Source organism: Syngnathus leptorhynchus, chromosome 22 (genome assembly GCF_054491065.1).
Source record: "Syngnathus leptorhynchus isolate UIUO chromosome 22, UIUO_Slep, whole genome shotgun sequence".
NCBI classification, from domain to species: Eukaryota; Metazoa; Chordata; class Actinopteri; order Syngnathiformes; family Syngnathidae; genus Syngnathus; species Syngnathus leptorhynchus.
The window spans coordinates 1,849,960-1,870,761 of NC_141216.1; the positions used below are offsets into that span (position 1 = coordinate 1,849,960).

General features: G+C 45.9%; 6 protein-coding genes across 20 annotated transcripts; 3 read left to right on the forward strand and 3 right to left on the reverse strand.

Annotated features, from left to right (window-relative positions):
* Positions 1–116: 116 nt before the first annotated feature.
* Positions 117–4,238, reverse strand: patl2 (PAT1 homolog 2). Of its 3 annotated transcripts, none has more exons than XM_085904048.1 (19): positions 4,102–4,238; positions 3,800–3,956; positions 3,442–3,686; positions 3,328–3,381; positions 3,199–3,252; positions 2,981–3,133; positions 2,849–2,914; positions 2,632–2,777; positions 2,426–2,500; positions 2,228–2,351; positions 2,045–2,162; positions 1,877–1,983; positions 1,746–1,799; positions 1,543–1,685; positions 1,300–1,456; positions 1,098–1,238; positions 937–1,034; positions 717–857; positions 117–551 (listed from the first exon to the last, which is right to left on the reverse strand). In XM_085904048.1, the coding sequence occupies exons 1-19, from the start codon at positions 4,123–4,125 to the stop codon at positions 518–520; spliced, it is 2,091 nt and encodes a 696-aa protein (XP_085760174.1). In that variant the 5' UTR covers positions 4,126–4,238; the 3' UTR covers positions 117–517. The 3 variants fall into 3 exon arrangements, with proteins under 3 accessions (XP_085760174.1, XP_085760173.1, XP_085760175.1); XM_085904047.1 differs by having other exon boundaries at positions 117–572; XM_085904049.1 differs by lacking the exon at positions 3,328–3,381 and having other exon boundaries at positions 117–572.
* A 243-nt stretch (positions 4,239–4,481) lies between these two features.
* Positions 4,482–9,414, reverse strand: LOC147039199 (transforming growth factor beta-1-induced transcript 1 protein-like). 7 transcript variants are annotated; one of them, XM_085903708.1, is made up of 13 exons: positions 8,802–9,414; positions 8,674–8,729; positions 7,617–7,667; positions 7,314–7,465; positions 7,197–7,252; positions 6,968–7,119; positions 6,787–6,856; positions 6,605–6,689; positions 6,275–6,496; positions 6,026–6,199; positions 5,879–5,960; positions 5,636–5,784; positions 4,482–5,562 (listed from the first exon to the last, which is right to left on the reverse strand). In XM_085903708.1, exons 5-13 carry the CDS (start codon positions 7,235–7,237, stop codon positions 5,296–5,298), a joined length of 1,242 nt encoding a protein of 413 aa, XP_085759834.1. In that variant the 5' UTR covers positions 7,238–7,252; positions 7,314–7,465; positions 7,617–7,667; positions 8,674–8,729; positions 8,802–9,414; the 3' UTR covers positions 4,482–5,295. The 7 variants fall into 7 exon arrangements, with proteins under 7 accessions (XP_085759834.1, XP_085759830.1, XP_085759831.1 ...); XM_085903704.1 differs by lacking the exon at positions 8,674–8,729; XM_085903705.1 differs by lacking the exons at positions 7,617–7,667; positions 8,674–8,729.
* Positions 9,415–9,569: 155 nt separating this feature from the next.
* LOC147039200 (elongin-B-like) lies at positions 9,570–11,974 on the reverse strand. 2 transcript variants are annotated; one of them, XM_085903715.1, is made up of 4 exons: positions 11,842–11,974; positions 11,113–11,247; positions 10,914–11,022; positions 9,570–10,434 (listed from the first exon to the last, which is right to left on the reverse strand). In XM_085903715.1, the coding sequence occupies exons 1-4, from the start codon at positions 11,842–11,844 to the stop codon at positions 10,322–10,324; spliced, it is 360 nt and encodes a 119-aa protein (XP_085759841.1). In that variant the 5' UTR covers positions 11,845–11,974; the 3' UTR covers positions 9,570–10,321. The 2 variants fall into 2 exon arrangements, with proteins under 2 accessions (XP_085759841.1, XP_085759842.1); XM_085903716.1 differs by lacking the exon at positions 11,842–11,974 and adding an exon at positions 11,652–11,766.
* A 3-nt stretch (positions 11,975–11,977) lies between these two features.
* On the forward strand, positions 11,978–15,600 carry pkmyt1 (protein kinase, membrane associated tyrosine/threonine 1). The gene is made up of 8 exons (XM_085903701.1): positions 11,978–12,233; positions 12,672–13,096; positions 13,165–13,402; positions 13,582–13,849; positions 13,930–14,033; positions 14,107–14,279; positions 14,351–14,565; positions 14,713–15,600. Exons 2-8 carry the CDS (start codon positions 12,698–12,700, stop codon positions 15,029–15,031), a joined length of 1,716 nt encoding a protein of 571 aa, XP_085759827.1. The 5' UTR covers positions 11,978–12,233; positions 12,672–12,697; the 3' UTR covers positions 15,032–15,600.
* LOC147039202 (sesquipedalian-1-like) lies at positions 15,316–17,806 on the forward strand. Of its 5 annotated transcripts, none has more exons than XM_085903712.1 (4): positions 15,316–15,451; positions 16,220–16,332; positions 16,589–16,892; positions 17,017–17,806. In XM_085903712.1, the coding sequence occupies exons 2-4, from the start codon at positions 16,252–16,254 to the stop codon at positions 17,424–17,426; spliced, it is 795 nt and encodes a 264-aa protein (XP_085759838.1). In that variant the 5' UTR covers positions 15,316–15,451; positions 16,220–16,251; the 3' UTR covers positions 17,427–17,806. The 5 variants fall into 5 exon arrangements, with proteins under 5 accessions (XP_085759838.1, XP_085759836.1, XP_085759840.1 ...); XM_085903710.1 differs by lacking the exon at positions 15,316–15,451 and adding an exon at positions 15,723–15,804; XM_085903714.1 differs by lacking the exon at positions 15,316–15,451 and adding an exon at positions 15,723–15,804 and having other exon boundaries at positions 16,655–16,892.
* Positions 17,807–18,522: 716 nt separating this feature from the next.
* mylpfb (myosin light chain, phosphorylatable, fast skeletal muscle b) lies at positions 18,523–20,518 on the forward strand. 2 transcript variants are annotated; one of them, XM_085903243.1, is made up of 6 exons: positions 18,523–18,663; positions 18,833–18,931; positions 19,482–19,662; positions 19,749–19,827; positions 19,892–19,940; positions 20,019–20,518. In XM_085903243.1, exons 1-6 carry the CDS (start codon positions 18,661–18,663, stop codon positions 20,118–20,120), a joined length of 513 nt encoding a protein of 170 aa, XP_085759369.1. In that variant the 5' UTR covers positions 18,523–18,660; the 3' UTR covers positions 20,121–20,518. The 2 variants fall into 2 exon arrangements, with proteins under 2 accessions (XP_085759369.1, XP_085759368.1); XM_085903242.1 differs by having other exon boundaries at positions 19,892–20,518.
* The last annotated feature ends 284 nt before the right edge of the window (positions 20,519–20,802 follow it).

Consider the following 20,802-nt stretch of genomic DNA (forward strand, 5'->3'; position numbering starts at 1 on the left):
GGGCGTTTCTGCAAAGCTGGCCAACTTGTTTGCTTGAAAGTCAACAAATTAAGACCAACACAATAAATCTAGACTGTAGACCTTCAGGTTCCCCAAAAATATCTCCTTCAAGCTGATCATTTTTAACAAGGTTTTTTTTTTGTTGTTTATTTATATTGCAAGTGCTCTACAAGGGTGACATTTAAATAATACTTGTTTCCAAATAAAAAAATAGGTCACGTCAAACTCATACCTTTTTACAAAAAACAAACAAACTGCACGGCCATCATGTACAACAGGTCACGTTATAACTCAGCGATTAGTACATATAAACCATAAATTTGACTATACAATCATAAATATTACGACATCATAATCTAGCCTGCTTGAGAGCAACAAAGAGGACCAAAAATAAAAGAAAGGAAACAGTTTGTGGGTGTGCACAAATAAGTGGGGGAAAGAAATAGAAACATGACAATAAGCTTGTTCATTAAAGTGCAACTTCCGCCTTTGCTTGACAGACACAACTCAGTCGTCCTCAGGATGGAAGTGCCAGACCTCCTGTCGCAGACCTAAATGAAACATTTGGGGATCTAGCAGAATATATTTTGCTGAATCAATCAATTACTTTGAGACAGGCTTTTCAACCACAATGCATGATCGTCTCAAAAAATAAATCTGGGTGCAGCATTAGTTGGGCTCATTATTATTTTTTTCTTCTATGTGAGAGGACTTACTCCATATTGCTTTTAAGCTGGTGCACCGTGCGCTTGTCCAGGTAGCGGCAGAAGAGCGTCAGCACGTTGGAGGGCAGGAGGAGCGGCTCTACCAGCAAACACTGGGAAAGCTGCCCCGCTACTTGGAATATTATATCTGTCCTGGAAGACAAATTAAAAATAGTTGAAGAGGCGTCTGAACTGATCCCACATTCGGGGAGCAACAAAGCCGAAGCGGTACCATGTCTCAAAGTCACCAATGCTGGGCTCCAGAGCAACACCGGAGGACAGCAACTTCTCACCGCGGGACAGCAGAGCATAAAGCAGCGAGATCCCAAACTGAAGGAGGAAAATCAAAGAGAGTCAAATGGCAGCAGCAACCACACCAAGCTAATTCCTCACCTTGTTCTGGCAAGCCAGCGAGAGACACTCATTCGTGGACAGATTCTCCGACGAGGTCAAAACTCGGAGGATCTCGATCAGCTGACTGAAGGTCAGGCTTTCGATCACGTTTCGAAGAGGAGGGTAGAGCACCGGGAGGTTCTAAAGACACCACCGACCGGTGTTAGAAACGAGGAAACGCCATCAAGATGGCTTACTGCACCTCTTCGGTGTCTCTGCTCATCAGTGTCGGAAGATTGGCGGTGATGACCCTCAGGATGTGGATGGCTAAGTCGCGCTTCAAGAATGGCAAAAAGCGGGCAAGAAGCTTTTTGCCCTTTGAGACCACAAGGAAAGGAAGAAACTCTCCTTCAGAATTTCTAAAATTTAAAAAAAAAAAAAAAACATCACTAACAAAGACAGAAAAGTGTACATGCAGTCTTCGGAAACCGTGAGGACAACTCACAGGGCATGATGGTGCTGCATCCTGGAGTAGATCTGCTCCACTTTCCTCTGGGTCTTCTCCATCAACCTCCTCTCCTCAGGCCCGGACAAGACTTTGACGTTGGTCCTACCCGACTCTTCCACCTCTAACAGAACTATAAACAGCTGCGGGCGAGATGAGAGCTCAAAGCAATGGAGGATCAATAAAGCCGGTCTCCACTTCACCTTTTCAATTTCGCTCAGAAGTTCCAGTCGTTGCCGTGTCATGTCTTTTTTCTCCTGCGGTTGTAGCAGTTAGGCAGAAGTCAGCGAGGGATTTAAAAAAAAAAAAAAAACACGAAAGTGGCAAGAATCACCTCAAGTGGACCATGAACATGAATGGCGTGAACAGCCCCGATGGCACGGCGGGGAGAGTAGCAAGTGGAGACCGCCACTTGACCCAGGGAGCCTTCAATGTGGACCACTGCAAGGGTAAAAGCTCCACTAGAACATCTGAACTGGATTCAAAACTCAGCAAGCGTCACCTGGTGCGTAGGCTTCGGTTTTTGTGATGTACGGAGTGGTGAGTTTGGGCGGCACCCGCTTGCTCTTGAGCCCCAGCTCCTCCTCCGCCATCTTGGCTTCCATCCGCCTGTAGTACTCCTAAAACAGCACACAGGAGCAAATTATGAGAGTAAAAGCATGAACTCAACGTGTTGTTTTCATACCTGATAGTAGTAATCCTCAAGGTAGGGATTCTCACTTTGCAGTTGGATCATCTGAAGACGAATGATCCATTCCTTCTCCTTGGCTGTCATCAGATTACAGTAAGGATCCGAATTGTACGGTTTTCTATGAAAGTGTGGAATTACATACAATAAAAAAAAATTGTTTGGTCATATTCCATTTTAACCAGGACTACCCACCTTTGAAATGTACGTTGTTTTTGGTTGAGTATGCGTTGATGATGTGGGTGGAGCTGGGTTACTGGGTCTGGGTATCTGCAAATTATACACACGGCATGAGAAAGAATCGCTCCTCAAACAACTTTCAATCTTTATTTGAAATATTTTCAAAGAAATGTAAAATGTTTGATCATTTTATTTAATAAAGCACAAGATTATGACCAAACCTGAAATGTTGTACTGGACTGGATAAGGTGCTGTAGAAAGGAGACAAGCTTGGTGAGTCGGGGCCAAAACGAAGCTGCATCATTTTGGGAGTGAGTGACAGCGGGGTGGAATGGCGTGGCTGGTTTCTGGGGCACCCAAATTCCGTCTGAGTTACAAAATTAAACAAAATTCATCTACTGGGACAAACCATCTGCTGAACGGATCCCTCGTACAGACCTGATTGTAATGCTGCATCTGGGTCAGTGGCCGACAGGAGAAAGGGGGACCTGGCATCATGGGCATCTACGCACAAATATTTTTTTTCTTTTAATGGGTTGCAAAAGCATCAATATGAAAAATATTCTCCACCTGTAAGGGTCTTCTTGGGCAAAACTGCTGCTTTGGGTAGGCCTGCCACTGTTCCTGTCCACTCCTGCCTCGAAATGAGGAAACGGGATCCTGGAATCTGGAGGTCAGGTGCTGGCCTCCGCGGCCCTCGATCACACACACTATAGCGCTGTCCTAAAGACACAGAACACAGGATAAGGCTGCAAATCTTGAGACGCCAAGACTTGAGTGATCATCACCTGACGTATGAGTTCAGATACTCTGCTGGTCTTTCTGTATGATGGTTCCATCCACTGCAGGAACAAAATGAAGGCTTTATAAAAATCCAATTAAAAAAGAAAACAGAAAACTACAAAACATGCACTTACATTCTCATGGTGAGACATAACATTCCCACAGTCGACAATGGCGCTATCCATAATCTGGAGTTAAATAAATAATCAGGTAGGCCGACAAAGTCAAAAAGCCAACTCAATCATCACCTTGACACTTGGGCGGCCCTCCACCACTTTCATCACGGCAGGGTCCTCGAAGAGCTGACCCAGTCCCAGACCTCTCTTCTTCCCTCGCCCTCTGCAATAATGGGGCACCCGAATGGGAGGCGAGGGCAAGCTGGGAGGCAACGACGGTTTGGGGTCAGGCGGCGGCGTGGTGGGCAGAGGCGGCAGATCCCCAAAATCAAGGAGGGTGCTTTTGGGCCCGTTTGGGGTCACCTGCGCGTCGACATCTGCCACGAACAAAAGAGCAGTCACAATCAATAGGATTGTCAATCTGGAGCAAAATCAAAATAGACTAGAATTTTGAATTTTCAGCTCATACACTGAGTGTGTCTCAACACACCCATGCCAAAAGTCTCCTCGTTGTGGATATTGATCTCCTCGTCATCCTCCGCCATGGCCTGCAGGAGCATGCTGGTCTCATTGGCCTCCCCTTCACTCCATTTATCTCCATTTTCAGGCCACTGAGGCTGCTGGAGCTCTTCAACTTCTTCAGCTACCTGGATTTTTGAATATTATTATATTGACTATATCTGCTGCTCTCATATTAGCGATGGGTTAGCAAATCCGACTCCAAATTCATCTTCACAGGGAAAACAATGACGTCTGATTCATTAAAAACAGTCTTAAATGTCCTTCACTTACTTTAGTTCGCTGTGAATCACTCATGATGTATTTTTCTTGTCCCTTCAAACTTGATCGTGTCAAGTTAATTGTTGTCCCTGATGTTAGCTACTTACTTATTGTCTGTTTAATTAACTCACCTGGGCGCGAGAACACACGCTTACGTCATTACGCACGTTCGTACGTAGACGCACGAGTACGTCTTCGATTATTTTCATGGGCGAAGGGCGACATCTTGTGGTTAGGGTTAGCGCTACACGGAGACATTTTCCGGACAATTTAATAGGTACAGAATCATACTGAGATACTTGACCTCATCGTGTATACAGAATATTAAACACATTATAAAAAGCATTGTTATATTCATAAATACTTCACGTAAACATAAAGCCATACAAAAATGAAATCTTAAAAGTAACGTGTCGTTTTATTCTTTGGAAGTTTGGGGAAAAGTGCATACAGTATTTTTGACGTGATGTGATCCGATATATAACATGTGATATTTTAAATGGTCCTATTCATATACTGTAAGAAGCGGACTACATAAAAACACATTCAGTAATTTATTTGGTCTGAAAACTTAGAGTAACAACTGCATCTCTGAAAAGAAAAGTCCTTCCATATATTTTTTTGATATATCTTTGGTTTGAAATATTTAATTGACTCAGCACATTATGTAATAAATACAAGCACGTAACAAAAATATTTGCCATTATTTTTGGTGTGTTTCATCATGAGACTACAATTAGATTCTAATCACAGTGTACTTCTTTCAGTTGTATTCCACACCACCGGGCTTATGTGCTGTCGTCTTTTTTGAAAATAGAAAATTATCTGGCGATTTTATTTATTACAGTATAGTGCTCCCTTGCATATTCACAGAATTTGGAGGAACAAATGAGCTGTTTTTGTGCTCAGCATAGTCTCAATGCAAATATTCTTGCGCTATTTTGTGGCTGGCCTCTTGGTGCCACGCATCATCTGAAAAAACTTGGAATATAAAAAGTACTGCTTTGGCACTACCTAGTGACATTGTCTGCCCAGGAAATATGTTGTGGCGTCTACAGGAAATTGAAAACTTGTCAGGGTCTCCATTACTTTTTCGCAGGGGTTCACTGTACTCTTAAAACCACAAAAGAGATCAGCTTTACCCTCATTGCTACAGTATCAAATTTCAAACCAAATGAGGAGGAGGAGGAGAGGTGCTCCGTGTCTTCAGCCAAAGAGCTTGATGAAGCACGGGTGGCAGTAGGGCTTGTTCTCCTGCTCCTTGAAGCATCCTTTGCTCAACGGCTTCAGGCAGAAGTGGCACACCAGGTGGTGGGGGTGGAACTTGGCCCCCATGGCGGTGACGCAGCGGCCCAGGATGGGCTGCTGGCACGCCTGGCACACGCTGCCCCGTGACTGATGGTAGTGGGCCTCGCACAGCGGCTTGCCCTCGTGCTCGAAGAAGCTGCCGTTCACAAACGGGCTGTAACACTCCTGTAGGCGCAAGGGTAGGTAGGACCGCGTGAACGTTGAGCCAAAAAATTGCAAATATTTTGCGCTCGCTCACCCTGCAGACGAAGCACTGCGGGTGCCACAGAGAGTTGAGGGCCGAGATGTAGTTTTCCAGGATGGGCTGGCTGCAGCCTTGACAGCGGGAGGCAAACAAAGTCAGGAAGCACTGCTGGCAGTACTGCTGGCCCTCACGGTCGTGGAAGCCTGCGAACCACAAGGTGGTGAAAACCACATCCCACTTCCTTACTTTAAATGTCGATTGATGACTTCGGCTTTTGTACTTCCGCTATTCACGTACCTTCTTCGCCAAACGTGTTGCTGCACTTGACGCAGCAGAAACACTCGGGGTGCCAGTTCTTCTCCAGGGCAGTCACCATTTTCTGGTTCGGTGATAAAACACATCTTGAGAACTTTGTGCTCCTGAATGCGCTGAGAGACTTCTTACATTTAGTATGGGCTTATTGCAGTGGGCGCAGTGAGGGGAGAAAAGCGTGAAGTAGTCGGACTCGCAGTACGGCCGCCCGTCTTTCTCGAAGAAGTTGCGGCTGCCCAACTCTGTCTCGCATTCCGTGCACGCAAAGTGCTCGGGGTGCCACACCTTGCCCAGAGCTGTCACTACCTGTGTGAGGGGGATGGACACACGATGAGTGAAAAAGAAAAAAAAAAGAAAAAAATCACATCTGTTGGACCTCACCTGTCCCACGACGGGCTTCTGACAGGCCGAACAGTTTCCTTTGGGAGAAGTTTGAACCCCTTGCCGGGTTAAATCAGATTGGAGGAGCCCTAGCATGCTATCCAGTGAGCCACCCGATGAAGGTTGTGGAGGAACAACCGGCTGCTGTGGTGTTACTGCTGTCGTTGTTGGTGTTGTTGTTGTTGTCGTCGTCATGATCATTGGACTGACGGGCACAGCCGGCTGAAGCGAGAAAAACAGTTTTCCAATGAGCGTTAGAACGTCAAGGTATGGTTTTCCAAAAAGAGATAAGGTAGCGCAATATTGTTGTTTTTTTAAATGACGACTTACTGTGCTCTGGACACGGAAGTCTGAGAGAGACGCCATCAGTTTGTCCAACTCCAGCGTGGCGGATGTGGCGGAGGGCTTTGCAGAGCTGAGGGGAAAGTCGAGCATTTTAATAAACTCACACATGTTGCCTGTTTGGCTTGTAATGACATAAAATGGAACAAATTAAATCAATTTGGTGTTACTTCGAGACAGTGGAGTCCTTATCCTTCATCTTATCCTCTTTAGAAGTGGGAAACTGGGCCAGGATCTCATCTGAAAAATGTTCATGTGATAAGAATTGGCTGAATTGTCTTCCGAGCGAGGACAAAGACTGAGTGTACTAGCACGTACGATATTGGATGAAAATGTTTCACACGTGCTGACCTGTGATGTTGAATTGGGTGGCGTTCAGCTCCTGTAGCAAATGGTCCAATTCACTCAGACCTCCTCCCAGCAGCGAGGAGGAGGAGAAGGCTGGAGGAACTGGAGGAGGAGGCGGATCGGCTGAGCGAGGAGAACGGGATTTACACACCGTGCTGTAAGAAGTGAATGCGTGAGTGAGTGAGTGTGCGGCACAATGATGAACAAACACAAGGAGAGAAAAAAAAATTACCTGTATAGTTTGTCTGGGTTGGAATTTTGGGAGGACTTCATGGCTGCAGAAACCGTCTGAGACAACAGATTTATTTTACAGACCTTTGAGATCTTCAGGAATATAAAAAGAAAGTACCTGCTGTGGGGTGTAGGCGGGTGGCGGTGGGCGGACCTCGGCGGGGTTCTGCACGGCCGGATCAGTGTGCGCTGCCGGCGGATCGGACGTAAGCAGGACCGGGCAACGAGCGAGGGGGGAGCCGGTGCTTTCCAAATCAGCCAGGAGAGCATCTGTGCGGAAGAAACGGATTATCACCTGGAATGATGGTGGGAAATGCAAGGAGTGGTGATGTCGTGGCGGAAATAATCTTTCCGAGAACAGATAGACAACATGCGGCTAGACGGGACGTAGAAGAAAGCACATGCACAGACAGTTACGTACCAAAGACAACAATACGAGGACTGAGAGGGTAGTTAAGCGGCTCAGGTACTCCTGAGGAGAAATGAGACAGCTTCACAACCTCATATGAAAAACAATCATGGAAAGGATGCAGGAGGAAGAGTTTTTGGCATTGCATTTCATTCCACATCCCCGCCCCCTTTCTCGCACACTTGTGGCTCTGCAACTGCATGACATCATCTTCTCGCTTCTCTATGTACCGATGAGTCATTCATTTTGGCATCAAATCTGTTCCACAACATTTGACATCACTTATTGCATATTACTATTCCCAAAAAAATCTCTAATGTGTTCGATTGAAGTGGCATTCCTCCCGTCTTTGCTCATCTACCCAAAATGATTCACAGTGTGGTGAGGATCATGTGCATAATCTACAACCGCCCCCCCCTCCCCTCCCCTCCTCTCATTCAGTCTGCTCATATAAGGAGGTAAAATTCTCCCAAAGGGAATTTTGCCCATATTTAGAGCAGGCCTATCCAAATTGTTTGTCTTGGCCGCTGCGACCAGCTTCCTCTCTCAACACATTAACTTACAACAGTACATATTTGAGCGAGGGGGGGGTGGGCGCAAAAAGTGGACCAAACATGGCTACTACAAACCAGTCTGACTGGCCAATCTAATCCAGATGTGCTGAGTTTCGCTTGGCTGCATCCCTGTGGCACTCCAAAAAGCAGACTCAATGGGAAGAATAGTCCAAATATAATAATAATAAAAATAAAAATAAAGGCCTATTTCTATTCTCATACAGCTTGGCGGGCTATTGTTGGGGGAAGTAGTAGAAGCACGGCCTTGGGCTATTTGCGGGCACCGTCCTCCCCACCTTCTCATTTTGCTTTTCGGGAACAAGAGGAAGTGTCTTGTGGCTTTGGGGAAAATAAGTCGAGAGCTTACTCAATCCATCACGCTGTCATTTCCCAAAGCTTGCATTAGGCGCGTGTGCATGCTCCACAAGACAAAGAAGAGCGGCTGGATGGGAGCATATCACAAACCATCATCGGACACCAACTTTCTTGAGATACACAAAACATTGTTGGCTTACATGGTAGCGAGGGGAAGAGAAATCAGGCAAACCAGCGTCAGCACAGAGCTAATTTCCTGCCCGGACAGCTGAAGATCAAAGATGCACGTCCACAGCTTTGGAAGAACAACAACAGTCTCGATACTTACCCAAATCTTCCATGGTGGAACACCCCAGCTTGGCTCCTGGAATAGAGACTCAACTGGCGCTATTGTCTGGCTGCAATAACTTCTCATGCACCGTTATTCGCCCACACAGGAGGAAGAGGAGGGCGTCCCGTCCTTTTTTTTTTTTTTTTTTCCTCCACTTACTCCTTCCCTCTTCCTGTGTTGCCTCCTCTCAGTCGGGAAGGCGTTAACTGAAGGGAGGGAGGAGGAGGAGGGGAAAAAAAAAAAAAAAATGCGGTTCCCAGCCCGCATTCCCTGGACACATGATGTCACTACATGACTGGCTGTAGAGAGAGAGAGACAAATTTAGTTTAAGTGGCGCTGCATGCGAGCTGCGCAAACTATTGTCAGGAGAAATATGTATTTATGTTTATAGACTTACATTAAATTCTAAATATCTGGACAAAATGCAGAAAAATATCCTTGGAGTTGCTCTGAAACTAAAATCTTTTCTCTCTTCATGACCAACTTACAAATGATTTTGTGCATGTTACAGTGGTTACAATATTAAATAGTTTATTTATTTTAAACAGTTGCAAGACAAAACATACCTTCAAAAGGATTTGTAATACCTTGTGTTGTTTTAATGTATGAGATTTACAGTGCGGTTTGTCTTGATGCGACCAGCCCGGGGCGTGGCCCGCCTCTCACCTGAGAGCAAATAAACTAAAAAAAAAATTATACGACAGAACACTTTGAAGTGACTTTTGAGTGTCCATATTTGAGGGGGAAAAAAAAGACAGAATTGTAAAAAAACAAAAACGCAAAACCTTTAATTAAGCAAGCTCACAGTTACAGGGTATTTTTGTATGGAGGGGTTGTTGAAAAAGGATGACGTGTGGCGGAACAATTTCCAGAACTTTGTGGCAAAAATCTCCGAAAATAGCTTTTCTCCGGTGTCCGAGAGATACCCGCCTTTGGTCTAAGGGAAATGTACAGAGAAGTAATACAGTGACCACACGGGGAGGGGGGGTGAAAAAAAAAAAAGACAATTTTCCTGGTGAGACACCAGAAAGGAGTCGAACATAACTGGAAGACCTGAAATAAGGAAACTAGAACACGTTCATCCGTTTGTGTGAAGATAAAGCCCTCGGGTCATGCAGTTTGCCCAGTTACACGCCACACTCCTTACCCATGCAGGTTACTTCTAAAAAGGACTACTACACTTGCACTTTTATTTTTCCTCCAAAATTATGAATGAAAATAATTAGAATAACTCGCACACGCACACGCATACATTCGCACTTTCCAAAGCAAAGAGCGGAACCCAAGCGAAAAACTTGACACGTAAAGACAATTGGAACGGGGGGGGGGGGGGGTGCTGCGATGAAAGCATGATGGTAACATGGACGGGCGCCGTTACCCATAATGTCCCCGTTCCTCAACTGAAATAACACTACATAACCTCAAGCCCAGGACTTCTTCGCTGCAGTTAATCCCACACACGCCCCGCACCCACACCGACTTCCACAAGTGCGTCGCCTGGTGGACGGGGGCGCACATCACTGCACGGATTGTTCATTGGCAGTGCTACCGGAGTCCTGAGGCTTCATCACATCGGGGAGCTCTGGGGGGCTGGAGAAGGCCTCGATGTGCAGCTGCTCAAACATCTCGTCTTGCAGGGCATAGGAGAGAAAAGTGTTTACAATCAAAACAATTATAAAAAAAAAAAAAAGATCTTGGCACTTTAACGCTAATGAACAGGAGCTTTAAATAACTTATATTTGAACACATTTACACAATATTAATATTATAAGAACTCTAACATTCCTGAGTAACTTACAGTAGATGTGAAATTTATCAAAAGTGTGTTTTAATAAATATCTAAACGTACAGCTTTTCTACCTGTCACTGGGCTGTAAGAATATAAACCGAAACTAAAAAGGAAGAGAGCAAAGTTTGTGGCAGAACACAAAAAAAAACAAAAAAACTGTAAATATTGCAACATTCTTTCAACAGCCAATGCTGGATGGCCAGGGAGATTAGCAAGACAACATCTCTCCACTTTTCTGTGTTTCAGCTACTTGGACTGACTTTGAAATTTTGACACATTGCTTGACAAAAACCACCCTACTTTTCTGGCTGTTAACATACCATTGACTCGAAAAGCCAGACCCACAGTAGCCGGTGCTTGTGGTCTGGCAGTCTGGTTGGTGAATCCGCTGTCTCCCAGAGTTTTGCTGTCCTCCAGCAACTGGTCGTCCTGTGAAGTCACAGTGGAAATCAGTCACCAAATTATTTTGCAGCTTCAGAATGTGTTCAATTGGAAATTGGGAAAAGGCAGTCAATTCACTTTGTAGAGCCGCTGGTCCTCAGGTGGTCTCTTTAAAATTCCTTCAACGATTCGCTTTAGCTCATACACTGTGGTGGACTCCTTGGCGTCTGTGAAAATGGTGGTCTTGTGACGCCGGATCATTAAGAACACATCCTGTTATAAAAACAATAAATTCAGTTATCAGTCATATTCTGACAGGGTATGTGTACATGTTTCATCTAATGGTTGCAGATAAGTTATCCTGAACCTAGTTAGTTTGTTGCGGGGGGAAAAAAAGTTGACAAGTGTCTTCAAATAACAAGTTAGGTAGGCCAAATAGTTTTCGAGTACTCTAATTATAAGTCGTGTAGGAAATTCATCCGGTGAGCACCAGTTTCTGGCATGAATCCAATAGCTAGCAATTGTCAGCTAAATGTTGACAACCAGCTCACAAATAGACATCAACATTTAGAAAGAGTAAATTCCAACATAAAGTCTGGCGCTTTATTTGTTTCTATTTTTTAATATTTAACTCGAGTCAAATGACATCACCCCCAAGGTTAGCCGGGGTAAATTACCTCGCTATCTGTAAATGGGAAGCCCGAAGCTAACGTAGCAAATATAGCATAAACTCGCGATTAAAACCCTAACTCAGCCTTTTTAATCTCCATCGGTGTCGTACTTTTGACACCGCCCACTGAAGATTAATCTCCATTACCCAACGAGAGACTCAAATGACAACTAATGTGATTAAAATAACCCACTTACCATCTCAAGTTAACAGCTAGCTAGCCCGATGCGCCAGCCCAGTAGTGCAGCAGAAGCCCCAGACTCACTGCGCATGCGCGCCTTTACGTGAAATTAAATGCCTACGTCGAATTCACAAAACACCAGTGCGCGTCGCTTACGTCGATTTTATTTCAGAATTTGGCGCGAGTTAGCTTCATGTGTTGAGCGCATCGACATTTTGAGGCATGATCAATATGATTATCCGCGGCGAGCACCAGGCTGTGATCTTCATATTGTATTCGCTAGTGTCCGGCCGAGAATTCAAGTGGAATATATAATAACACGACGACGTCGCTTCACCGCTTGCTGGACTTGGGTGGACGTCTCTGTTTGTTTGGAATACGTTCTGTTCATATTTATGATGGCTTGTGGTCAGTATAAAAGATATCTTACATGTAACGACACTTAAAGAACCGTCAAATCTAAACTTTGCTCCACTGAACGTCATTGGAGCTATCGCGGGTTTACATTCAAAACATCTCTGTTGTTGTTGTTCTGTCTTTATTGCATTTTGGATTTATTGTCTTTTACCAAGTTAGTAAACAGAAGCACGTCACACTTGCAGTTAACTGCCTGTGGAAATCTCTTTGATTTTCATTTGACCATTATGTTAAATGTGCACGTTTTAAAAGATGTCAGTATCAGTGCCAGCAGTTTACCAATATGAACACTAGGTGTCCCAGTATCCGTATCAGTGATACCAGTAACACTGGCCTGCTTTCTTTCTACAGCAGACCTGTCTGACCGGAGCCTTCCTTTGCATGTCAAATGCATTTAACCAATCAGTCACTTGTTATTTTCACTTGCAGAGCATTGACTTCAAAGAAAGGAGCTGATGATGTCACTAGGCGTGGAAACCCCTGTGACCCGAGTACTCCCGCTCCCCACCCACTTTGCCCACGCGGAGCAGTCCTTCCCCTTGAAAAGGCGCCGCCACCATTTCTCCTCCTCATCCACATCCAACTCCTCTGTCTCCTCCCCTGATCTCATGACACGCTCTCTACCGCCGCTGGCGCCGACCCTGACGCGCACTCTGGCGCCATCCAAGGAGTCTCTCTCCCGGAGCCACCACTTCCCCCAAAAGGCGTCCACGTGGACACCCTTGTCCGATTCTCTCAACCAGTCGCCCCCTCCGGAATCTTCGTACGACCCCAAAAAGCAGCAGTCCTATTTCAATCAGTGCTTCACTAGGCTGGGCCTGCTGGGGAGAGGTTCCTTTGGTGAAGTCTACAAGGTGAGCGGGTGACAAAGTCAAACCTCGAGGAGTTAAAAAAGTGCACCATGTCATCTTTTCTTTCCTAGGTTCAAAATAACAAGGATGGCCGCCTGTATGCTGTCAAACGCTCGCTCAGTCGCTACAGGGGCAACAATGACAGGAACCACAAGGTGAGGGAGGCGAGGAACCACGAGCGAGTCTGCCCGCACCCCCACATCCTCAACTTGGTCGCCGCCTGGGAGGAGTGCGGCCGGCTGTACATTCAGACGGAACTTTGTCACACCAGTTTGCTGCTCCATGCAGAGAGCCAGACTCCTGGGAACGGTAGGGAGCGGCTCCACCATTTTGATGTCACACGTACCTCCGGGTGGATGAGTCTAATAAGAATAAGTTTATTCAGTTAACTGGATGAATCGATGAGATAGTCACTCAAACAAACATGTAAAAGTCTTCTGATGTTCTAGTTTGACACTGTTGTGTTATTCTCTTCCTGGTTGACACAGATGAGCGTGCAGCATGGTGGTACTTGTGCGACCTCCTCTTGGCGCTGGACCACCTGCACTCTCGCAGTTTCGTTCATATGGACCTGAAGCCCGCCAACGTGCTGGTCACGGCCTCGGGGCGGCTCAAACTGGGCGACTTTGGGCTTCTGCTGGAGATGAAAGAGAGCAACTTAGAGAAAGTCAGAGAAGATGACCGCGGAGGAGATCCCAGGTACATGGCTCCAGAGCTCCTCCGCGGGGAATATGGACCTGCTGCAGATGTTTTCAGGTACACATTCAATAACATCGATGAGAAGTCATATGTTTTTATATAATGGGGTATCGAACATCATCTTGTTTCCTTTTTAGTTTGGGTGTTTCCATTCTGGAGCTTGCATGCAATATTGAGGTCCCCAATGGTGGGGAGGGCTGGCAGCAACTCAGACAAGGGTGCCTCCCTGAGGTCGCGACAGGTAAGTTTGTATTATATAGATATTTTTTTCCCCCTCCCAGAAGCAAAGTTTTAAAAGATGAATATTTACGCAGGGCTTTCATCGGACCTTCGGAAAGTTCTTCAGATGATGCTTTGTCCAGAGCCTTCTGACAGGCCGACAGTACGTCAGCTTCTCGCGCTGCCCGCAGTGAGAAAACGCAGATGGAAGAGACGTACTTACCTCATGTTGGCAGAAACCATGCTGACTTTGGGCTTCTTCTGCCAGGTAATTTGGGAAAACATTCCAGACTTTTGCTCCGTTACATTGCATGTCCTGCTTTTTGCTTTTGTTTCTAGATGGTGGTAGGCTATGGCCGTCGACTTTTCTCTTCTCTTTACCTGGCCATCTTTCCCGGCTGGAGCGCGCCAGCACCCTGCACTCCCCCCAAAGACAACTGGAGCAGGGAGGCCACGTTGCCCCCCTGCACCTCGCATGGCGACAGCTCTGAGGACGACCAGCCCTTCTTGGTGGAATCCGTGGGAACGGATGATTCCCCGAGCTTCTCTGGCAGGTCAGCATATTGAAATCTGCCCATTGTCTTTTTTTTTTTCCTCTTCTCATTATGTCTTAATGTGTTCAAGTGTGGAAAAAAATATCAGCATTTGCAAATTTGCCACAGAAATTCAAAGGTTTTGAACTTTTTGCTCTTCTCCAACAGGATGAAATCCACACTGGGTTTGAAAAATACGTCCACTCCGCTCCGATGTTCCCCGGGGGACGTCGACCGGAGTCTTCACCTGGATTCAGTTGACTGGTCCCCGTCTAACGAAGTCCGGGGACCCTCCAACCTCCACTCCACTGACTGCTGCACAACACGCACGCACAATTCTCCAAGTCACACTGAGCGTCTGGACTCCAGGCAGGGCAGACGGTCCTCACAGCGACCCAACCGCAGCCGCTCAGACAACCAACCTGGCTTCGGGCCAAAAAACCTGCTGTGTCTCTTCGAGGAAGTGGCCGTGGAGGCACAGCCGTGACTTGGAGGCCGACAGTATTTTTGGAACTAATGTTCAAATGTTCACTTCCAGCATAAATGCACTATTTCTGCCATTCCCCCCCCCCTCCCCCCAATCACATTTTAAAGCATGCTTTGTTTTCCCATGAGTGTCATCTGCAAGTTCATGCATAGATAGTGATAAAAGAGCTTCACAAGCACTAAGAAAAGCCAGACAAGCACCTGCTAACACCTCCTTGGTAGATGTAACTTTGCCTCAAGCGTTAATACAAGGATACCATGTGCAATAAATTAACAGCTGTACCCCAGAGACTCTTGGCCCAAGCAGACAGCATACTGAAGATTTGCACACTGACCAACAACATCTCACGGACAAATTTAGAATTATGCACCCACCGTTGCCTGACGACAGCATTTCACTGAAGCAACAAGGCTGTATCTGGTAAGGAACCTGTTTTGAAGAGATATGGAAATTAAGATGCTTTGGTTTGATTGCAAACAATGTTAGTGTGAAAATGCAATTTAAAAAAAATCACAAGCAAGCCTTATAAGCTTGTCATCAAGGGGTTAAGAATAAAAAAAGAAAACATTTGGGTGGGTGCTCAATCATTAAGGAATCACTTTTATTCTTGATACAGTTACATAGTTGTCTAAGTTGTATAATTTACATCCATCCATCAAATGTACACAAAAAGTTGTTTTGGAAAGGGGGGGGGGGCATTTTGCTCCACAACCCGGAAGTGATTGTTTCCCACCTTCACACGAAACCAAACCACACTTTCGTTCTTCACACAGGTGAGTAGCGGTAAACAACAACGAACGTGTGTGAGGAAAAATTCTTAAATGTTGAATTTGATGTAAACACTCGTGTGTAACTTGTTTCCGTTCACTCGCACTCAGTCTATAGCGTATTTGTATTTTTCACGAGACGTTCTACGAAACACGCCCTTCTCACACAGCGTTAAGGTAAATGGCGAACGTTTCGTAATTTCTGCAAAAAAAACTTTTCAAAACTCTTACAAACTCAATTTGATGACAAGAAAAATGACTCTAAAGACTTTTTAAATATGGTTTAGAAAAGTCGTCGAAAAGCGCAGTTTCCGGTTTGACCTTAAACTTTATTACCGTGTTAACACTTCTTCACAACTTTTTTAAAAACTATGTGTGGGGAAATGGACTCATGTTGTAATTCTTAGACATGTCGCAACAGGTTTGGCGCTGAGCAGCCAGTGATGTGATGAAATGAAGATAGACGAGAAGGTTGTGTCCTATTTTGAATCCAGCAATTCACCAGTGGACAAAGAAGGCTATCTCCATAAGAAGGTAAGCAAAAAAAATGATCAAGGTAAGCTAGTCTGCACGATAGTGGTCGCTTGGTCTTGTTTTGATTTGTAATACGAGCAAAAGTTTGAGTTACAAGTAGACCTCAGGCATTCTGCCACTAGATGGCGGCAGAAAACTTCACAACTATCGTTTTTGTGGATTTTTTTGGTTGTGTTTTGTTTTTAGTGCTGAACAGGAAAACCGCTCAGCTTCCTGTTGCATAAAATCCAGACTAACTGATAGTATTGTCTCGCAGGGTGATATCAGGCCTTCCTATCACAAGCGCTGGTTTGTTCTAAAGGGGAACCTCCTTTTCTACAAGGACCATCCGGATGACCGTGACCTCATCGGAGTCATTGTTCTGGAGGGCTGCACCGTTCAGCTGTGCGAATCGGAGGAGCAGTTTGCCTTTTCTTTGGTGTGGAGCGAGGTGGGCCTGCGTCCTTACAAGTTTGCCGCTGAGGACCAGGCCAGCCAGGAGAGCTGGATCAAGGCCCTACTCTCGGCTAACCACGGCTACTTATCTCTGCTTGTGATGGACCTGGAGAAGAAGTACAAAGGTGAGTGTTTTCAATACCTCGTCATGTGATAACAGGAAGATAACGTTTTTTTTTAATAGGTTTGTGTTGAAATCATGTAGGGAGGGTAATAGCTACATCAAATGCTCTTTTGTTGTTCCTTTAGAAACATTAGAGGCATTGTTCAGTGACCCAGCAAACAGCGGCGCAGCCACCTCCAATGTTGGACGTCAACGAAGCCCACAGTTGTCCACGTTGAGCCGGCATCCGGCAGGAGCTGCAGGCCCCACCGCCATCTCCATCCCGACACTCCAAACTCCGTCCGTTCCCTTGAAAAGCACCGTTAAGAGGTCGCCCAAATTGTGGCCCAAGAGGACAGCTAACGTGACGCCGATTAACGGGCCCGCTCCACCCGCCGGGGACTGGTCGCTGGTGTGTTCGGACACACGGGAAGAATTTAGGAAATTACACGATGATTTTGGAAAGGAAGTCAAGGACCTGATTGCTGATTGGTCAAGAAGCGGACGGGCCGGCCAAGTGACACAAAACTTGATCGATTTGAGTAGCTGTGACTGAACTGGTCCGATATTCAAAATCTCATTTCAAGACTAATTAGCGCTCTCAACACGATATAACTTTTTTTTTTTAAATCGTATTTGTTTGAGCAGTTCACCCCAAAGTTATACAAACCTTGGAGTATGAACGATGTTCTTAACTTTATGACCTGGAAGTCATGTCATTTCTGGAATACAAGTCATTTACATTCAGAGACACTATTGTTGACAAAAGTGTCATTGTTTATCCTAAAAAAGAAAACTTCAAGATGTGTTCTAAATGCATAGTTGATCAAAATGCGAGTAAGTCCAAAGCAACAAGAAATTTGTTCATATTTATCAACACAATTTGGAAAGACTCTTAGTTGAGTCATTCCCCAAATAAAAATATTTGACTTCTTAGTGTTTTTTTTTTTTAGCATGTTCAGGCCCAGACGTCAAATTTTAGAAGGAAGCTAAGAGAATGGTGGCAGGGGGGGGGGGGGGGGGTGCCACGGCTATTTTGGTGTGTCCAGCTGTCTGGTTTTTATGGTCTTTCTCTCTCTGTCTCACTCTTTTCACCTTCGCCATGCTCGCTCGCCCGCCCGTAAGCGAGTGGAGGCCTTTCTGCCGATGACCTTCAGTCAGTGCTCGCTTCGTTGGAGGTGCTCAAAGCCTAATCAAATCCAATTTACTGTGGAGATATTGATCCAATTTGGACATTTTCTAGCCGCTAAATTGCACAAATTGCTTTTCAACATGATCCGAGACAAGCTTTGTGTGCTTGTTGACATTTCTCAGCGACATCACAGGCCTTGTAGTCGTGTGCCATCTCTCAGTGTGTTTCTAAATCCTTCAGGGTTCTACTACTCAAGACGGATCAACGCAGAGACAGGTGATGATACTTGAAAATGCACGGCGCATTAGTCACTTCGGACTTGGTGTCAGTCCATGGCTACTCATCTTTTTTGACTTTGGCCATAATTAGTCCCAGCCTGTATGTTGGCATTGAATTCACCTCATTCCAAGTTTCCCGATGCCTATTTTGGAACGCCAGTTCGCCGACGTAGGACCCGCCACCTCCTCGCTCCGCCTCTTTTTCCCTCTTACTTTGTCCTTAGCTCTGCTTTGCTGCCAAACCTGATGGTGTGGCTAAAGTTAGCCCCCCACCGGTCCGGTATATAAGGCCCAAAGGGGGTCCGTCGCTTGCATGTCAGTCACATCGGCTCGGCGTAGGCTTCTCTTCTTCACCGACAACAACCCGACAAAGTTGAGAGATGGTGAGTTTTTGCCTCGTCATTTCAAATTCCTTCTCGCCGCATTAAAGATTGCATGTTGGGAAATGGAGCATTTTAGGACTTTTCAAACTACGTCCAGATGAAATAAAGTCATTTGAAAATAATTTCTTCTCAAAAATGTAATCGGCATGAATTGTACCTGGCACGGTAGGCACCCAAGAAGGCCAAGAGGAGACAGCAGCAGGGTGAGGGCGGCTCCTCCAACGTGTTCTCCATGTTTGAGCAGAGCCAGATCCAGGAGTACAAGGAGGTAACCTTCTCCCCATCTCATGCAAAACAGAACTATATAAAAGTGATGACGCCGGAGGTGGCCGAGGGGTTACGTCGGCCTCCCGTGTGACCCCGCTGGAATGCTGCCCAACAGCTGGTGGGATTAGCAGTCAATACAAGCAGGAACAGTCACATTGAAATGAAAAGCACTTTGCGCAATATGATTGGTCAGGGGTGACAAAGATCCAAATAAGGGGCTAAAACCCCCTCGATGGCCTCTGGAGGTGATGGAACACGGCAGAAAGGAGAAGAATAGTCACGACCGAGTTGGGGTGCGCGGTAGGTGACAGATGTCATGGATACCGAGCGGCCGCATGAATGTTGCAACGGGCTTGTCTGGCATTCCCAAGCCATTTTAACACCTTGAGAAAACAAGTGGTCCACCAGCTGCCAAGTCCCCAACGGTGTCCGATGTCATCTACGGTTTCACGTGGGCAATGTGAGACGGGCAACATTTACAAGTTGATGTTGGCAAGCCGCACGCTTGATCAGAATAGTGCCTTTCTGATGTTGGTGTCACGTCACCGCAGGCTTTCACAATCATTGACCAGAACCGAGATGGCATCATCAGCAAGGACGACCTGAGGGACGTGTTGGCCACTATGGGCCAACTCAATGTGAAGAATGAGGAGCTGGAGGCCATGGTGAAAGAAGCCAGCGGTCCCATCAACTTCACCGTCTTCCTCACCATGTTTGGCGAGAAGCTGAAGGGTCCGCTGAATGATTTTGAAAACTTAAAAATATTCCAATGCCAATTTGACAACATTATGAACGTTAAGCGGACTTTCCTCAATCAGGCGCTGATCCCGAGGACGTTATCGTGAGCGCTTTCAAGGTCCTTGACCCCGAGGCCACCGGCTCCATCAAGAAAGAATTGTAAGATGATTTCATTCTTCCGTCTTGAATCGACATAACCTGATGAACCTTTTGACTTCTCTAGCCTTGAGGAGCTCCTGACCACCCAGTGTGACAGGTTCACCGCCGAGGAGGTGAGCTCGGTTCTCAAACAAAGATCTTTTTATTTATTCATTCCACAAGATCAACATTTTCCATTGTCCTCCATCCAGATGACCAACCTGTGGGCCGCTTTCCCCCCCGATGTGGCTGGCAACGTGGACTACAAGAACATCTGCTACGTCATCACACACGGAGAGGAAAAGGAAGAGTAAACCTGCCTCTCTGCAAAACAAAACAACCCTTCACGTTAATTCCACGCCAAATGATATCAACCCCCCTGACACATCCATGCACCCCGTCTGCCTCGGCCTTCTCAGGTCCTCTTACTTGAAACAAGTAAGCAAGCTGACCCCCTTGGTCTGTTTGTCTCAACTCTGAATTGTCCTGTGGAGGAGGAACGGGAGTTTTGCACTAAAATAGTCAGCGTCCACCCGCTTCCTTCTCCCAGAGGACAGGTCAGGTTGCAGGGGCCACAAAGATGCTGAAAGATGATGAGGAAGGGGGAGGAAGAAAAGCCACACTGGCTTGCCTCTCCTCGCCCCCCCTCCCCTTGCTGCTGTTTCCCACCTGTTGTTGTGACTGTCCATTGTAACAAAGAAAGAAGTACAAATAAAAGCCACTGTATTTCGTACCGTTTTGTGTTGTTTTGGTTTGCAAGGCTGTATTACGGACCGGGCCAGTTCGAACCATTTATAATGGTTTAAGCATGCGATTCCCCACATTCGCCACGAGACGGCGATAGAGCAATGCAAAATATTACGCAGTCCATTGCATTACGTGTATTTTTGTCCCGCAATCGCTCTCCCTACGTGTTATGTTATTCTTGCTTTAAACTTTCGGGATTTTACGAGGACATTGATGAGTGGTCTGTGGTAAATGATCCAATTTAACTTA